Source organism: Drosophila serrata, unplaced genomic scaffold (genome assembly GCF_035046125.1).
Source record: "Drosophila serrata isolate PLE 108 unplaced genomic scaffold, ASM3504612v1 contig_240, whole genome shotgun sequence".
In the NCBI taxonomy this organism is placed as follows: Eukaryota; Metazoa; Arthropoda; class Insecta; order Diptera; family Drosophilidae; genus Drosophila; species Drosophila serrata.
Genome location: NW_028257138.1, coordinates 7972331 through 7986524, shown reverse-complemented (window position 1 = coordinate 7986524; position 14194 = coordinate 7972331). Strand labels below are relative to the sequence as shown.

The window sequence follows — 14194 nt, the reverse complement described above, 5'->3', positions numbered from 1 at the left end:
ACCACATTCCATATCCATTTAAAGGCTCAAACTTTGTGGTAATGGCTTAGACGGAAATTAACTTCGGCAGCCTCACACAGTTTAGAAATATATATCGGTGTTTTTTTATTTGTAGTTTTATGGGTGTAATTTTTGAGCTTGAAAAGTAGGAAAAATTTATATAATGAAAAATATATTATGATGAAAATATCATGAAAATGTGTACAACATGTTTTTTAATATTTTATGTTCAGTAAGGAGTTGAAGTAATAAATTGCAAATTTGAAGATTGCAAAAACTGCAAATAAAGGTAAGGTCAGAAAATTACAAATACAAAATTACTAATAAAAGAAATATATATTTTTTAATGAAATTATGAAGCAAATATTAATAATATAATAATATTTTACGTTCTAAAAAGAGTTAAGGTTATAATAATACAAATGAAGTAAAGAAAAAATTTCAAATAGGAAATAACAAATAGAACATTTCTAATATAACAAATATTTATGTTATAATGAAACTTTTTATGAAGTTTTGTTAATATAATATATTTTAAATTTACTTTATTTGAGGTAATAAAATAACAGATTCGGGTACGCAAAGAAAATTACATATAGAAATAAGAAATAGAAAATTAGTAATACACAAAAATAAGTATGTTTTTATGAAAAATTTTCAGGAAACTTTTGAAAATATTTAATATTTATTAAGGAGTTAATGTAGCAACTATACATATTAGATTTAAATTAGTTAATTATTTATATTACAAAATTCACGATCATACAAATTCTAAGATCATTTTATCACTTTCAAGAATATTTTATACGCTTCCCCTTAATAATTTTCCTTGTATTTATTCCTTCCCTTTAACTTTTTTATTTTTTAGATTTTCCTTAAATGTCTCCTCCTCCTTTGTAACATTTTCACCTTTTTCCTTTGAGTTACTCCTGGTGAATCCCTTTTTGTGTCGTCATCAGTCCCATTCAAAAAACGTAGGACAATGTCCCATGAATTTATTTGTTGGTCATTCAATAAATCAAAGAATAAATTGTGCGTATAAAAGTAAGCCAAACACACATATTTTCAAATGATATTCGTACAAAACCCCAATCAGATATGTAGTTATATTTATTTTCAATAAAATAATATAGCAAAAAAGAGCCAAGAGAAGCTTAATTAAATTCTTGCATTCAATTTGGCATGAAATGGTTGGTGTGGGTCAAAAAAAAAGAAAAAAGTGAAAGGATGAAGGGGAGCGGATTTTGCTGGTTGGTTGAGTGAAAAGTGAAGTTCGATTCCAATTGATTTGCCATCGGTTTTGTGGTCCACCTAGGCGAGTGTGTGTGTGTGTGTGTATATTTGCAGCTATGTTACAATCTTGCTGATGCAGTTGAATTTTAATGAAAGTTTTTCCCCATCTTTTTTTTTTTTATTTGTCAGAGAAAATTGAATTATAGCAAATACACACTCGCTTCAGGATTTTCAATTTTCTATTGAACTTGCTCAATGGCACTGAAATAAAATGAAAGAAATCTAGAGTATACAAAAAAAAAGAATCATGAAACTAAAACACTTCAGAGTCCTTTGCCAGAATGCATTTCTCTACCAAACTCTCTCTATTGACCATGAATTATTCAGTTAACAAACTGCAATGATAAGCACTCTTCGACCATTCCCATCCACAGACCATAATTTAGCTCAAATTCTCTTCTCCTCAACTCCCCCATTTTGATAATAAAATATGCAAGAGCCTTGCCAAGTGCCAGAGACCTTAAATAATAATAGGGCATACTTCTAGTAAGATATCCATGGGAGCCCAGGGCCCAGGCCCAGGCCCATCTCTGCCAATGCCACTAAGCTTCACAAAATTTCCATATTCATGACAGAGACACAAAAAAAGTTGAATGAAAAATTGTGCTAAAAATGAAAAACAAACGGAAAAAGCGAAGCTGAATGGGAGGAGATTATAAGTTTCACAACTCAATAATTAAAAGTAAGCAATAAAAAGAAAATCACGCTGACGGTGGCATATGAAAATGGTGAATCGAAAGGAGTAAAGTTATGGAATAAATGATACTCCGTAATTATACTTAATGAAATTGATATTTTCTTAGAATAAAATTGTTGAAAATCTAGTAATAAATACTCTGAAATTTATTATTTGATATGCAATAATTAATTAAGTACAAATTGGATTCTATAGGAACATAAAAAAAACTAAAGAAAGGATATCTACTAGATATGGACTTATTGGTACTCAGTCATTATATTTAATTAAATTCATATTTTTCAATTATAAAATCCTAAAATGTGTTAATAAAAACTTAGAGAATATATATACAAATATATAAATTAAATTAAAATTAGGTAAGATCAAGAAAATCCGATAAAAAGGACTTAAGGTATCGACTAAAGAAATACTCAGTTATTGTACTTAATAAAATTGATGTGTATAACAATAAAATTGCCAAGAAATTATAAATAATTTCTTAATTATTGGTTGAAAGTATCATTGCAAAGTAATTAATTGAATAATAATTAGATTTGATTATATGATGAATGCCCTTTGTAAAGGACCTTAGATATGAAATAAATGATACCCAGTACTCACTTTAAATAAGTTTAATATTTTCAAAAAAAAAAAAAAGATATACTCTAAAAAACTTAGTGGGAAATTATAGAAATTTTGTTATTTAATGTACAATAATTAATTAAATAAAAATAAGAAATGCTGTTGCACTTTTTGGAATTTTAATTCAAGTTGGCATTCTATATGTTTCTACCATAATAGATTTTTTAAAGATCTGTTAAATAATCCGATAACATTTATTCCACATTTCTTTCGTTCAGTTAAACATTAATTTTCTATAAATTCAACAAGTTCTCATTTACCATCTTCATATTTAAATATATAATTTATCAATTTCAAATGAAATCTCGTCGCATATACCCCTTGCCCCACACATTGCCTTAAAGTCTCCCATTAAAATGAAAATGAAGCTTAAATCGTGACATAGCATCGTTAGCAATAATAATAACAACAAGTGAGGAGTGTCGACAAATTCAGGCTAAGACTGTTGGGATTACTCCACAGCTTCTTCTTTCATCTCTCGCAATCTCTCACCTTTTGCTTATTTTCCTGTCAACTGCAATGCCATCTCACCTGTCTCACCTGTGTATGTAGTTAGTATCTGTGTGTTTGTAAATGTGTATATATTTGTGAGTGCAATCTGTATGGGGGCACGCCTCTTAATCGGCTTATTACAAATTTTCCCGTTTGTTGTATGCATAAGTAAAGAGATGAATTTAAAATTATGAACACTCGGAGTAGGCGGTAAAAGACTCGAGTGTTTCACCTGCTGGGAGACACCTTCCTCTCCCTCCCCCACCTTGACAAGGTTATTGAAGACATCACTTGAGCTCTGCAAAGTGTTGGTAAATAATTGTAATTGAAGATTGGCAATTGTTTGTCAGCAATTAGCGCTCTTCGACAAGGGGTGTGTGTGTGTGTGTGCCAATATGGATAATGATGTATGGATGGAATAATTAATTTTTATGTGGGGGCATCTTTTGGTTTTTTTTCTACAATCAATTTTTGATGGTGGCTAAGATGAAATCATCATTTTATATGGCAATATGCTAAACAGGGGTTTGGCCATTTTAAACCAAATGTTTTGTTAACTAATATTGTTTAAAGCCACATCCGCTTGAGTAAGTGACCTTAACTTAAATGGTATTTATAAATGGGAACAAGAGCTTTGGTTGAAAGAAAAGTATTTTAATAATTTAATCGATATCTTTGGAAAATAAATGAATTAAAGAGAAATATATATAATAATATAAAAAATATAATGAGAAATGAACTTTGTATACCCTTTGTAATAGAATTATAGAATCGAATTTGAAATTGATCATAACTAAACTTAAAGTATTTTCCTTTTTAATAGATTTTTATGCATATTTTATATGACATTTTTTTCGACAATTACAAATTTTAAAACCTCATACCTAAGCCAAAAAAGCATTAATTTTAATTCGCAAAGCTGTCTTATGTTAGTTTTTTTTAGGTTTATAAATCTGCATACTCAATATGCAAATTAAAAAGTGTAAAATTTTTGTCAAAATTTTAAGCATGTAATACCTTAAAAAATGTGGAAAAAATTTCGAAAAAAATTGAAAAATTTGTTTTCTTTGGGATATAGCTAGATCGATTCCGTTTTTAATGCTGATCAAGAATATATATGATTTATAGGGTCGGAAACGACTCCTTCACTGTTTTCAAGCTTCTGACTAAAATTATAATACAATTCTTTGACTAAATATTTATCTTTTTTTTATGCCAATTTTATCCAAAAATCAAATTTTAAAAAACTCATAACTAAGCCAAAAAAGCATTAATTTTAATTCGGAAAGCTGTCATATGTTAGTTTTTTATAGGTTAATAAATCTGCATACTGCATCTGCATTAATGTAACATTTTAAGAATTTAAAATTTTTATCAAATTTTTAAAGTTTGTAAGATGTAATTTTAAACCTTATAAAATTTTGAAAAAATAAAATTTTTTTATTTTTGCCTTTGATGGATAGATCAACTCGGCTTTTGATGCTGATCAAGAATATATATGATTTATGGGGTCGGAAATGACTCCTTTACAATGTTTAATGCTTCTAACTAAAATTATAATACCCTAAATTTTGATTTATATATAAATATAACATAGATGTAACCTTATCAATATCAACTGTTTTTGGGTATTTTTCATTATTTATTTTGGGACCTTTAATTATATTAAAGATCTTAAAAAATATTCTCTTAGTTAGTTATATTATTCCTCTTATATTGGCTGTATTTTTCTGTTTTGTTATTAAAATGTATAAATAATTTAAACTTAGTAGTAAGAACCCTCATTTACCCCTCAATTATATCAATGTCAACCAGTTTTACCAAGACACAATTTTAATTTAATTTGATTTAACTGCTTGAAAATCTTGCAAAACTTATCTCATGTCGAACCGAAGCGATTTTCCAGTTGCTCAAGTGAAAAACCCCCCCTGGAAAATCTGCCAAAATGGGATTATTGATATGAGTCTTGTAAACCTTGTACGCTTGCTTGTTTGTTTCACATTTTTCTCTCCCTTTTCTCCTCTCTTACCCTGAGGCAAATATTTGCAATTCGAATGGGGAATTGTTCGCTCAACTTAAAGCTTTAAAAGTTTTTGTGTAAATTCGCAGACAGAAGACAGCCTCAGCGAGATGAGGACGAAGTTAAGGCTACGCAGATCAACTCATCTGTCAGGAGGTTGCCATGAAGACAAGGCGGTGGTGGAGTTGGGTGGCTTTCTTGGGGGGTTTTTTGGGTGGTGCTGGTGGGTGGGTGGGTGGTTGGCTTGGCAGACATTTATTAACATGGCTTGGGTGTGGCGGCGGCAGCTGCTGCCAGAAAAGGTGTTAAGTGGCAGGAGCAGCATCCAAAAGGGAGGAGGATTGGGAGCTGAAATGATGATGAAGCGAATCTCACATATCAGCATAAATAAATTTAAGTGTCGAGCCGTAGCACAAAGAAATCTGCGTAAATTTCGCTACCATCCAACCGATGTGGCATAAATATAAATTACTCGCCAAGACGGGGCAAGGGAAATTCTTTTTTTTTTTTTTAATGATAAAGAATATGGCAAAATATTTATGGAAAATATTCGGCGCGCGTGTTCGGGCTTCCTCTGCTGGCTTTTTCCATTTTTAATGGCTAATTAAATTGGCAAAGTCGAAAGCCAAAAATGCAGGAGTTCCGTTCCCCTTTTTGTGTGTATGTATTTTCAAGCAATTGAGAATATTCTTTTATTTTTTTTTGCTGCTGGTCAACGGAATTGGAAATCCAATTGGAACAATAGCAGCTGTAGTACAAATAGTGAGTCTGGTTGGATATGTACTTACGCAAGAATCACACATACGCACTGTTGGCTTTTTGGGGGAGTTAGCCAAGCTTTTGGCCTCGCAAACATTTAAGCCAAGTTGACTGAGGTCAGATTTTGGCTAAAACTCATGGGTAACGTTGCTCTTTCACTGGGATGAGTTCGAACAGGAATAAACCAAGGTTTTGTAAAGACTTGACAGGTCAGGGAAATTAACATCAATGAACATTAAGTAAATAACAAAAATCCGTAAATAATTATGATCAGTAACATTAAGTAACTATGATCAGTAAGTATCTATGACCAGTAAGTATGTATGACCAGTTACTAACTTAACGTTGAACACTAATAAACAATGACAGAAGTCACTTCGTTCCGGGGATGTTTGAACCAGTTGGGAATCATATGCATATGCATGTGCGAGTTTTGGTTTTGGAACAAATTTAATAGCAAGCTATTTGAATGAAACTAAGGAGTTATTCTTCTATATAATTTTACTAGTATTTAGGTCGAGCATGGCGAATCAGTGGACTATATATATACATATATATAGCTGCGATAGAAAAAATCTAAAAATTTTAAGAAAATAAATTATAACTTTTCCAGTTTTCAACAGATTTGCATCAAATTTGATATATAGCCATTATATATTAATCTAGAATTTTGTGCAACATTTTATGAAAATCGGACTACTATCTTTTGCAAATTAAATGCTTTAATTTAATTTTTCTATCCTAGTTTAAATTTCCTCAACAACATATCTACTTTATAATAATAAGAAACCCAAATAAATCAAATAAATACCACCATATTCGCATTTCGCATTTGTCCCACATTAAAAACTTCATCATAACTCGTTCCAGTTGCTGACCCATTTTTAGTTTTTTGCCATTTTCAGTTGTTTTTTTTTGCGTAATGCCAAAACGCACCTTACTGCCAGTTAGCCGCAACCACTTGGCCATCTCTAATAGGAAATGCATTTGGCGATGTTCAAGTAGATTGCATCAGCGGCTTGCCACACCAACAACAACATCAACAACAAGAGGAGCAACATGGGTTTAAAAAGGGAGAGAGACACGATGTGGCATAAGTGCCTGGCAGGCAGGCTGCTTAAAAGAAGCTCCAATAAACAGAGAGAGAAAAAATGTGAGAGAGTAAAATTAGTACAAATAAATTAGAAAGAAAAAAATAGTAGAAATAAATGAAAGAGAAAAAACTGATTAAATAAAATAGAGAAAACTAAAATAGTTCGAATAAAATAGAGGGAATAAAATAAGGGAGAATAATAATTTAAATTTAATAAATATGTCATATATAATTATGATTTATTAACCAACCATAAATAAAAATGTTAAAATGTTAAACTACTAAAGGCAAACAAAAAAATATATATTTTTTTAAAGGTAAAATCTTCATAACTTTGTAGAGGTAACTTTATTATTTAGCATTATATTAATCCAAAACACCTTACTAAATAACAAAACAAAAAATGTAACAATTTAACTAACCAAATTAAATCAATTGAAATTTATAAAACAAAAAAATATCACATAAATATGAATGTAAAATTAAATTTACTTATTTATGGTTATTTTAATAGAATTTCAGGGTATTAAAATTACAGTCAGAACCTTCCAACACATTGAAAAAATCATTTCCGAAATCATATATATTCTTGATCAGCAGAAACAGCCGAATCGATCTAGACATGAAAGGTAGAAAATAATTTTTCGAAGTTTTTTTCAAAGTTTTTTACATCATTACAATGATCAAAAATTAAAAAAAAATTTAAAAAAAAGTTCAATTTCCAATTTAATATGCAGATTTTTTAGCCTAACAAAAAGCATCATAAAAAAGTTGTCCCAAGCTAAATTTAATGAGTTTTTGGCAGAGTTATGAAAAATTTTAGATTGAATAAGGGTATACATTCTTCGGACATCCAGGACTTTGTTGCTTTTTTGGTAAGTCTTTTATTACTTTAGAGAATTCCTAATAAAATATTAAAAATATTTATAAAAGAATTAATAAATCAAAAAAATTAATGAAACTTTAGAAAACACTGTTAATAATCAAATAGATATCAGCTGTTTTGGTAAGTAAAATTGTATATAGCTTCGAAATTTTTTAAAATAAAATTGTTGAAATATTTTTTTCAAGTGTACTTCCTCTCTCCCCTCTAACCCTCCCCTCTAACCCCCCCCCCCCCTGTGCGTGTCTCCATGTTCTCCTTATATGGGGAGCAGAGACAAAATGGAATCGCTGCTGTTGTTGTTCGTTGTTCCCGGCACCGATTGAATCCGAATCCATTGAAAGAGTTGACTTGAGCTGAATTTTTGTGCTGGGAACAAAACCCGCTGCTTCCCTACGAATTGGGTCAACTGCCTCCGTCTACCGCCGCATTTTTGGCCCGAAGAAGAATAAGAGGAAGCTATGTCTATGTACATGGGCTAACGGTTAACGTTATTGCGACTTTGCCATTTATCGCCGGCCCATTGTGTTCGCCTTGGGAGCTTAAAGCCAACTTGCCTTTTTGCTTTTTGCAAGGGGAAAAAGAAAAGGGAAGTGAATCATAAAGTTAGCTCAAGAATTAACTACTTCAATTGGCCCAATTTGACTACAAAAGTACTCTATGCAAATGTTTGGTAAAATCATTTCTAATTGGCCAAGGCAAGAGTCATCATTGCTGCACAATTATTGACAAGTTATGGTCCTTAATCCACTTATTGCACAAAATGCTTAAGGGGCAGAAATTGAAATGTTCAAGACAAAAGCATAAAATACATAAAATCGGAAGAAAGGCAAAGTAAATTAGTTCAATCAAGTGGAAGAACAAAAGTGAAGTAAAGAAATTGTAGGTTCTTATAACATTTTAAAGGGAATTATTAGCTTAAGAAATTATTAAATTATTAAATTGTCAAAACCAGAAGCAAATTGCTTTATATAAATTAAAGAAAGTCTGGCAAACCGCATAATCAAGTTTTAATTATGCATAAATTGCTGGCAGCTTTATCAGACACTTGCATAATTATATAAAGTTTTCTCTCCTCACACACTATGACTTACTTTCCCATTTGGCTAAAATCCTATTTGGTTAAAAAAAAAAATCCTTTCCAGACAAAGAAACATTTGAAGGGAAAACTCAAATAGTGAGGAGGAAAACTTCCAACAGTTTTTGGAGAAAAGTTGGAGGAGAAATGAAAATGACAAGGACAAGTTCCTGTTGTACTTGTCTCCCTTTTCCCCTCAGCTTTTCTTTATTTCCTCTTTTTTGTAACTATGCCTTTTTTGATTTGGCTGCAGCAGACATTGTCTTGTTGAGAAATTGCGCATATTTCCGTTTCCGTTTCCGTTTTGGGAAGCATGTGTGTGTGTGTCAACTCGTTTTTGCGACCTGAACTGCAGTTTTTGGCTGCCATTCTGTCGGGGCATAAATTAAACTTACAAACTTACACATTTTACAAAAGCGCAAAAGCCATGTGTTGCGGCTTCCCACTTTGGCATTTAAAATGAATTCCTACGCAATTTCAATACCAGTTACTATAAGTTATTCACCCATATATATATATTTGCTGATCAAAACTTTATTTATAACTTATCAACGGCTTTAAACTGGTTGTCCAACATGATGATGCCTATAATCTGATGACAGCAAAAAAAACCCAGACACTTTTTTACAAAATATTATATTTTTTTGCTATATTTTGTTGTCCGTTTTTTTTTAGCTTGTTTCGTATTTGATATTGATGAAATTTAGCTTCCTATAGGTTCAAAAAAAATGGTGTTATTTTTGATGTGTTTGGCGGGGGCAGCTTTCAGGCAGTTCAATCAACATAGTTGACATTTGATGTAAAAACCTTTCAAACGCATCTATCAGATAACCAGGGATTTTTGGATATATTTTTTACCTAATACCCTAAGGTATTAAAGGGTATATTAAATTGTGTATTTAAAAGGAAATAAGGAATGAACTTGAACTTATATTTTTATGAAATTCTTATTGAAACTTTCCCTTTAGCAATTCCTTTCAGTTTTTTCTTAATTCAATCTCTTCCTTTAAACAAAGAGATTGAAATTTTTATGAAATTCTTCTAGAAACTTCTCCTTTAACACTGCCTTTCAGTTTTACCTTAATTCAATCTATATTTTCCCTACTATCCTTGTAAAATTTTCACCAATATGTGGCATCCTGTTGACTGACTACCAACTGATTGCGTATACGCGATGTGACAGTTTGTTGAAAATATGTTGCGCATACGCCCCGTTGTCCCCATGATTTTCCCATCGCCATTCCTTTGGCAAATAGTTGAAATGAAACTGGAAAAATGTGTGTGTGTGTGTGGTGGGTGCTGTCTGTCTGAATCAAAAACCATATGTGATTTTTAATTCTACAATTTTTTGACATTTGCGTTTGCATTTAAATTAGATTTTACGAGGCCACAAACATTGACAGGCTTCCTTTTTGGCAAAGGACTCCCCGGATTGAAAATACAGACCGTAGGGAATGACAAATGGGATTTCCCGCAATGTTTTCTCCACATTCTCATAGAATGTGCAATATTTTCGTTGCTCTGGCAAAAGGTAATAGAAAAACCAAAAGCCTCTAGTGCCATAAATCTGTTAAAGACCACGGTTTCCGCTTCTTTTCGCCACTAATTGAAACATTAATTCTGGCCAAAATGTCCCAATCGGATTGAGAATAAAAACCCACATTGTCTTTGGCCGCTTGCCCAAGGCTTTCCCACTTGATTGCATCATCAGACTCCAGCAACATTTTGCATCTTTTTAATGAACAAAAAAATACAGCAAAAAAAAGAAGCAACAGCATTCACAGAGGCAACATAAAATTAACCTTAACCGCCTTTGATGTTGTTCATTAAACGAACGCAATCATAATAACTGCCAGGGAAAACAATATAATATGTTATATGTGAAATGGTGTAAAAATTAATTAAGCCCTAATAGCTGTGAAGCAAATGAAACGAAGAAGCTTGAGGAAAACGCATTTCACACACATAATTTTTAATCACTTTAGCGAAATATAAACGGGATTGAGTAAACCAATTTAAGTGAACATAATGAATAATATTATTTAGTACATATAATATATTCAAGAAAACCTTAATGACTTGCAATAAAATATTATACATATATTTACAGTATATTAAAAACATCAACCATGCCTTGATATTTCCCTCATTAAAAATGTCTCTGAACAATAGTTATTTACTTTAGTTATTTAGTATATTCCTAGGCCTTTACTTGTTCGGATCAGTAAACACACTTTATTTTATTATTTTGTTTAACGTATAAACAAATTTCTTGATTACAAGTATGACTTTCACTTATAAAGAGCTAATCGATGTGGCCATTGGTTCACCCGAATCGGGACATGTAAACTTTTATGCTTTACATGTTTTGCTCACCTGTTTTGGCCAAAGATTGGATGTCCTTGATGAGGTTGTCGAGCAGGATGATTATATGACGGCCAATGTGAGACTGCAGAGCAGTAAATGTGAGTATCAGAGGGGTTTAAAAGGATAATAATACTTAACCCTAAGGATAATATTAGCCAAGTTAAAATCTATTTTCTTGGGAACATTATATCTAAAAGACTTTATATAGTCTTTAAATATAAATATAAATAATAAAAGGAAAATACACCAAGTTCTTTTGCTTACTTATATATAAATTCGATACCTAACTCCCCATTCCTTCAACTGACTTGCAGTAACCTTGCCAAAATCCTCCAAATTCCGTCTATTTGGTGGCGCTGATGTCGAGGAAGAACCTGCCGAAGAGCCTGTGGCAGAGCCTCCACCCGAGCAGGCACCAGAAGCAGCTGCTCCTGAGGAGGCACCACCAGCTCCTCCAGCAGAAGAATCTGCCCCACCAGAAGCTCTCGAAGCACAGCCAGAGCCTGAGGCAGTGGGTGCCGAGCCTGAAGCTCCAGCAGATACTGTTCCTGCACCGGAAGAAGCTCCAGAACCAGAACCGGAAACAGAAGCTCCACCAGAGTCAGAAGCACAACCTGAAGTACAACCCGAACCCGAACCGGAACCGGAAGTGCAACTAGAACCAGCACCCCAACCCGAACCCGAACCGGAACCGGAACCCGAACCCGCACCAGCAGCTGTATCTCCCACAGGATCCTTACAGGCATCTGCTCACAGCACCAAGCCGGGAACTCGAACTGCATCCGCTGAGAAACTCGAAATGAAATCGGAAAGGGTATCCCCAGTAGTCTCTGCCCAACCATCGACCGGTGTGCCAAGAGTCGATGGATCTTTGGTCAGTAATGTTCATCGTTTGGAGAGACGTGTGTCCAAAATGGAGATGCAAAAGGAAATGGCTCACACGGAATTAAATAAATTTGTGGCGAATCTCACGGGGCAAATGAAGATCACCATGGAGCAGGTGAATAATGTGACCCACTTATTGATCGATCGCAAACCGAATCCGGCAAGGATCAAGGATCTTCGCAATATTGCCAAGCAACTAAGAGTGCTAATGGCAACCACTGGCGATGAGGTATCCGTGAGTTGGACAAGTGAAGATGTTGGTGGCGGTGGCGATGAAGGAGAGGCCATAGCCGAAGAGGAGCACATAAAGGAATCCTCCACGGAAGTATCCTCGGAGAAACCGGAAGACGATAAGAATATGGGTTTGGAGCCAGTTGTTTGCTATTCTCCTGATCGAATTCTCACCGAGTTACTAGAACTCAAGTCACAATTCTGTGAGATGTCCGTCAAGATGAATGACTTTGGGGCTGCCCTAACGAAGCAGGACTCTCAGAGAGTGATGGATTTGATTAGGGATCTTCAGGATTCAATTCGCGATATCAGAATCTTTATGACCGCCACTCGAGAAACTGGTAATACTGTAGCATCTCGGCTGAATGATGCATTCTCGGAAATAGCGGCCTTGAAAAAATTTACAGAACATTTGGATTTAGTCAAGAGTGCCAAGGTGGAGCGTGAGCTCCTCCTAGCCGGTAAGGTGGACTTTAAGCAATTGGCCACCAAGTTGTCCTTGGAGCAAATGGAGGAGTACAAGGCAAGAATGGAGAAGACATTGTGCGAGGTTCGGCACATTATCAATCGGAATGAGAAGAATGTCCTTCAGATTATTGATAATCTACGGAATACCATGGGCATTGAATCCTTGGAGCTGGGTCTCAAGGATTTCCGTGAAATAGTCGACAAGAGAGTCCAAATGATTGCCGAGGCCTTGCAAAAGTACATGGAGATGACCAATGATGATTGTGCCGCTGCAGCCGGCAGGGTGAAGGTCATGCAGGATCTATCCTGCCTGTCCTGTGACACCACCTGTGTAATGCGCACCGTGGAACGCTCCAAGGTGCCATCTCTGCCAAATGCCAAGAGCTCCTCCGGCTTGGCACCCATTGTCACCTACGAATTGGGTCAGATTCGTAAGTCTGGCATTATGGGTTACTATCGCAAGGATGAGCATCCACATTCGACAAGTGCCTGGACCAAGGGAAATGGTATACCCATGATCAAGTGCACCCAAAGGCATGCAGGTGGAAGGCATACCACACACACGGCTGATGACCACATGCAGAAGGTTGTGCTCTCCAAACAGAATACGGGTTGGAAGTAGGTGTACAGATATATATATAAATTTAATCAGATGTATAATCAGATCGTTATTCTATGTAGCTTGTCAAAATTATACAGATTGTAAGGAATATGCTTGAGTTGTTTTTTTCTTTTTAAGAACTTGATTAGTTTTTTAAATGCTTAAACTTTTGAGCTAACTGAAAAACTCTTGCCTGCCTTTGAATCTCTTTAAAGAATATGTAAATTTAAATATATAATATTTTTTTAAAATATATAAATATAAAAATATAATATATATATACATTTAAATATATAATATTTTTGTAAGATTTAAAATATTTAAAATTCGCAACTAGATAAAATTTCCCAACGATTCTTTAATAAGTTTCCTGCTAAAATAATATTTAACATTTAAATGAATTTATAATATAGCTATTTAAGGATTACAAATTGCAAACACATTAATTTTTATAAGATTCTTTCCCTTTAAGTTGCAATTCCATTTATGTATTAACAAGATTTCTTACTGAACTCCGCATAAATATAATTTTTAGTATTAAAAAAATATATAGCTTTTAAGGCTTTTAAGTTGTATTTAATTAAAATATTATTTAAAATAACACATAATATGGCATTTTAAGTATTTAAAGTTTCAGTTACATTTAAATTTCATAAGATTCCTTGCTAAATTCCCCTTTAAAATATTATTTCATATTTAAATG

At 33.3% G+C, this 14194-nt stretch overlaps 2 protein-coding genes across 5 annotated transcripts in view; one reads left to right on the top strand and one right to left on the bottom strand.

Annotated features, from left to right (window-relative positions):
* Positions 1–14194, bottom strand: part of haf (leucine-rich repeat and fibronectin type-III domain-containing protein hattifattener) — a 73225-nt gene that overhangs the window by 18337 nt on the left and 40694 nt on the right. The gene's annotated exons all lie outside the window — the stretch shown is intronic.
* Positions 11088–13600, top strand: nis (no individualized sperm). The gene is made up of 2 exons (XM_020947529.2): positions 11088–11404; positions 11621–13600. The coding sequence occupies exons 1-2, from the start codon at positions 11224–11226 to the stop codon at positions 13510–13512; spliced, it is 2073 nt and encodes a 690-aa protein (XP_020803188.2). The 5' UTR covers positions 11088–11223; the 3' UTR covers positions 13513–13600.

Excerpts from the sequence above, each read along its gene's own strand:
- nis (XM_020947529.2), top strand. The coding sequence starts at position 11,224 with ATGACTTTCACTTATAAAGAGCTAATCGATGTGGCCATTGGTTCACCC. Across the intron at positions 11,405-11,620 it reads GAGACTGCAGAGCAGTAAAT|TAACCTTGCCAAAATCCTCC; the intron begins GTGAGTATCAGA and ends ACTGACTTGCAG.